Consider the following 4,701-nt stretch of genomic DNA (forward strand, 5'->3'; position numbering starts at 1 on the left):
TCGACAAAGCCCACGGTTCCACTCCCACACCACCACCACCTCTGAAGTCCATACACCACCACATCTTGGTGGTGTATGCCTGTATGTAATACGAGCTCTTGGGAGGTAGAGGCAGGGGGGGACCAGAAATTCAAGGTCCTGCTCCAATACGTAACTCAAGACCAGTGTGGACTACTTCAGACTCTGCTCTCAAATTGCTTTTGAGATCAGATCTTAATATAGATAGCCCAACTTTTGATCTGCCTGCCTCAGTCTTCTCCTGAGAGCTGAGATTACAAAGTAAGCCAGCATGGTCAGCTTTAACTTTCAGTTATTGTCACATAGAGAAGGTAGAGACCAAAGGGCAACTTGCTTGAGATTGGAATTCTGGTCACTAGGGCTTCCCTGCTGGGCGATCTCACCAGCTCCCAACTCCCACTTTAATTCCCCCTCTCCGACCCCCCAAGGGGGCAGGTTTTCTCTGTGTATCCCTGGCTGTCCTGAAACTGGCTGTCCGAGGCTGGCTTCAAACTCTGAGATCTGCCTGCCTCCACCTCCCAAATGCTGGGATTAAAGGCCTGCGCCACCGCCTCGCCGAATGTGCGTGTCATCCTAGGCGTGGCAGCCATGCTAATCTCTGCATCGTTCCCGTTTTAGTATCTGCGCTGCCGAAACGAGCACCCAGCTTTCATTTAAAGAAAACAAAACAAACAAAACAAAATAAACAAACAAAAACAAAAAACGCCGCTGGGATAGTCAGGACCCAAAAAAGACCTTATCTGCCGCAGCGCTCTCGCCTTTGGCTCTTCCCTGTGCTCCGGGCTTTGAGTGGGCGGGACCCCGGTATGGGCGGGGCGCTCCCCGGCCACGCCCCCGGCGGGGCGTGGCATGGCTTCTTAGGCTCCTATCGCGCGCGCGCCCGCGCAGCGGCCCCTCAGGTACGCGGACAAGATGGCGGCGGCAGCGGGGGACAGCGCTATGGAGGTGGTGCCGGCGCTGGCTGAGGAGGCCGCGGCCGAGGCGACGGGCCCCAGCTGCCTGGTGCAGTTGCCGGGCGAGGTGCTGGAGTACATCCTGTGCAGCGGCTCGCTCACGGCGCTCGACATCGGCCGCGTGTCCAGCACCTGCCGTCGGCTGCGCGAGGTGTGCCAGAGCAGCGGGCAGGTGTGGAAGGAGCAGTTCCGGGTGAGGTGAGCCGTCCGCTCCGTTCCCCGCAGCCCCTCGGCCCGGGCCTCGCGTGAGCCCCACCCCGCTACCCTCCGGGCCGCGCGCCGCCCGCTCCAGGCCGCTTCCCGCGGCCGCAGACAAAGGCCTGGGCCCGGAGCCTCCGGAGCTCCGATGGGGTCCGTCAGCCGCCCGCGGCCAGGCCTCCGGCTCGGCCCCCGGGGCTGCGGCTTCAAGCGCCTCCCGGCTGCGGGAGGACGCGCATCGTTTGTGGTCCGCTGGGTGCAGGATGTTTACGTGCAGGCGGCGTTGCGTGCATTCCGGGCTCGGGAGGATGCCGGCATCGGACCTGCCATTCCAGCCCGTGACCTTGGTTGGGGGTGGAGGGGGGTGATGTCCATCCACCTCCCTTCTCCACAACCTGGGGCTCCCCGTTCCGGGATAAGACCTCTTATTATTATTATTATTATTATTATTATTATTATTTGCAGAAGTGGGGAAATCAAATGCGATGCGGCCCGGGGTTGCAGGGCCTGGTGCTGAGGAGGCGCGCCATCAGTGCGAACCGTTAGCATCGCTGTGATTGTGGCCACCACGGAGATCGGGGCGGGGGTTGAGATGGGGTAGGGGGAAGCTGGTGTTAGAAACACTGCCTTCGTGTCGCCACGCCAAGGTCACTGCATCTTGAGTCTTAAGGGAATGCATGCATACGCTATAGATCTGGCAGCTAGAGCCTCTGCCAGGTCCCCCACCCCCTTGCCCACAGACTCCTCCGTGGTGGTTTTTGCAGTCTCTGCGGAGCTGAGAAGGGTGTTCTCTCCCCTTCTAGGTGGCCCTCCCTGATGAAGCACTACAGTCCCACCGACTACGTCAATTGGTTAGAGGAATATAAAGTTCGGCAGAAAGCTGGGTTAGAGGCCCGGAAGATTGTAGCCTCCTTCTCCAAACGGTTCTTTTCAGAGCACGTAAGCATCTGTTATGTGGCTCAGGCTTGGTCATGCTCTCTGTGTGTGTGCGTGTTTGTGTGTGTGCGCGTGCGTGCGCGAGCAAGCTCGTTCGTGTGCGCCTGCCTTAGCTTCTCAGCTCTTCTTCCGATTTCCCTTTTCAATGGTCACACAATCCCTTGCTTATACATGGTTATGGGAGTCATTGTGCCCTCTCCCTTCCCCTCCTGTCCAGCCACACGGAGCCATTTGTCCCTACTAGCCCTACTTTTTTTTTTTTTTTAAAGCCAGAGGGAGTGAGGTGTTGAGGAACCTTGGAGAGGGACCCAGAGGGCGGTGTCCACTAGGTCCAGAGAAGGCTTATTTCTCTTCAAGACTGTTAAACGCTTTGTAGAGCCACTGAGTGATCTGCGAGTCACCAGTGTTTGAACACTGTCAAGCTATTGGACTTGTTTTTCCCAGGAAGGCTTGCAGAAGTAAATGCTGCCTCATTTGTTCAGGAACCAAAGTTAAAAGCTACCCGTAGGTCAGTTCCGTTGTCCTCCTCCCCCCACCCCAAGAAAACTGCCTGGCATCCGCTGCTCCTGGCCCTTCATCGTTTTTCTTATCATTGTGACTCTTTGTTCTGTGAGAGGAGTTTCACTGTGTGGCCCAGGCTGGCCTTGAACTCCCGTCCAGCCTCCCGAAGGCTGTCATTCCGAGTACGCATCCTCAGGCCTGGCTTTTGAGTTGTGTGTCACTTTTCTGTAATGGTGGGGATGTGTATTTCTTTTCTGGTTCAGGGTTAGTCGTCATTTCTCCCTTGTCCAAAGTGTCCCCATTCCACTCACTACTTTTTGCAGGGCTAGGAAATTGTCCCCTCTCGTATTTCTCGTCCCTGCAGATTGTGCGTCGACCAGTCAGTGTAGCTGACGTTACTTGTTTCGTTCTTCTAGGTTGACAAAGGTTATTTTCTGAAGGTTATTTCTGATTTTCCACTCTGCTGTTAGTGGAGTTTTTGAACAGCATTTTCAAGATGTTTCAGGTTTTGAAAGGGCAGATCTGAACTTTGAACACTTTTTAACTCAGTCCCCTATGGGAACTACAAATAGACATTCCCCAATTTGTTTATAGAAATGGTCATTCACGGCAGAATGAACCAAGGTTTTGTTCAGTGTGGAACAGTGCCCCAGCTTCACTGTGTGCACACCCAGGTGTTTTGGTGCAGGGCATGTGGGATACAGTTAGTCACAGGCCACTGATTCACTGGCTCTCCTTGTGATCCACCTGTGTTTGTGTGTGCTTTTATCTAATATTGATTTTATCTAATACTGATGATGAACATTCCCCTCATCTTTCCCCTGTCACTACTTACTTAATTAGAATGTGAGGTGGACTTTGAACGCAGCAGGGGCATACTCAGGGGAGGATTCCTAGATGAGTGATCAGTTTGGCTCCGCACACTGGTTTTCTTGTTCTCCTCCATGTACACACACATCAACCTGAAACACTGGCTGTTTTCAAGAGGAAAACTGGGGGAAATCCCAGGACTTTAGCCTGAGACTGTTAATGCACCCCCAGCTCTCAGCACATGTACCACCAACTTACCACACATGTATCTCTACCTAACAGCCAGCGCACCGTCACCTCAGCATATGTACACGTCCATCCCAACACACGTGCACCACTGCTTCTGCATAAAGGCACCGTCGCCTCAACATGCAGAGCACAGTACACACACAGGAGCACCTCTGCCTCGGACTTATGCCTCTGCCCCTCAGAAACTCAGACTGTATGAGCGTGAGGCCGTAGCCTCGGGTACCAGGGTCTGAGTGTGCCGTGGCTGCCATGTTTCTTTCTGCCCTGGAGGCCCTAGGAGGAGTGTGTAGGAGCTGCTATCACTGCTCCATGTGTGGCCTCCCTTACTTGGGGCTCAGCTATGTCTGCCAGAGTCAGCTGTGCTAACTCATGATTGAGGCCTCCTGTGTGTGTCTTCTCCATAGGTTCCTTGTAATGGCTTCAGTGACATTGAGAACCTTGAAGGCCCAGAGATCTTTTTTGAGGATGAGCTGGTATGCATCCTGAACATGGAAGGAAGGTAAGCCACAGCTTCCTTGGTGTCGCCACCATAATAACTTCAGAGGGAATCGCTGCGGTGTGTGTGGAAGAGCTATGTGTCTCCAGATACTTTCTCTTATGCCACAGTTAGGTTTTGAAAAGCTTTGTGTATGTGTGCTCTCAGTGTGAACAGTTGACTCACTGCCAGTCCCTGCAGCCATGAGTTCCTCATCCATGGACTCAACCAGCCTTGGCTTAGAAATACCCAGGATGCCATGCACGGGCCTCACACCTGTCATTCCAGCCATGCACGGGCCTCACACCTGTCATCCCAGCCATGCACGGGCCTCACACCTGTCATCCCAGCCTTGCACAGGGCTCACACCTGTAATCCCAGCCATGCACAGGGCTCACACCTGTCATCCCAGCCATGCACAGGGCTCACACCTGTAATCCCAGCCATTCACGGGGCTCCCACCTATCATCTCAGCCATGCATGGGGCTCCCACCTGTCATCTCAGCCATGCACAGGGGCTCCCACCTGTCATCCCAGCCATGCACGGGGCTCCCACCTGTC

At 54.6% G+C, this 4,701-nt stretch overlaps 1 protein-coding gene across 2 annotated transcripts in view; it reads left to right on the forward strand.

Moving 5' to 3' along the window:
• The first annotated feature begins 894 nt into the window (after positions 1 to 894).
• Fbxo21 (F-box protein 21) overlaps positions 895 to 4,701 on the forward strand; it is a 35,981-nt gene continuing 32,174 nt past the window's right edge. Inside the window, exons 1-3 of one of the 2 annotated variants that reach the window (XM_028765434.1) lie at positions 895 to 1,169; positions 1,973 to 2,108; positions 4,070 to 4,164. In XM_028765434.1, coding sequence (XP_028621267.1) covers positions 931 to 1,169; positions 1,973 to 2,108; positions 4,070 to 4,164 — 470 coding nt within the window. In that variant the 5' untranslated portion in view covers positions 895 to 930. The remainder of the gene's footprint in view (positions 1,170 to 1,972; positions 2,109 to 4,069; positions 4,165 to 4,701) is intronic. The other variant, XM_028765433.1, reaches the window with a different exon arrangement.

This window comes from Grammomys surdaster, unplaced genomic scaffold (assembly GCF_004785775.1).
Source record: "Grammomys surdaster isolate TR1022 unplaced genomic scaffold, NIH_TR_1.0 164, whole genome shotgun sequence".
In the NCBI taxonomy this organism is placed as follows: Eukaryota; Metazoa; Chordata; class Mammalia; order Rodentia; family Muridae; genus Grammomys; species Grammomys surdaster.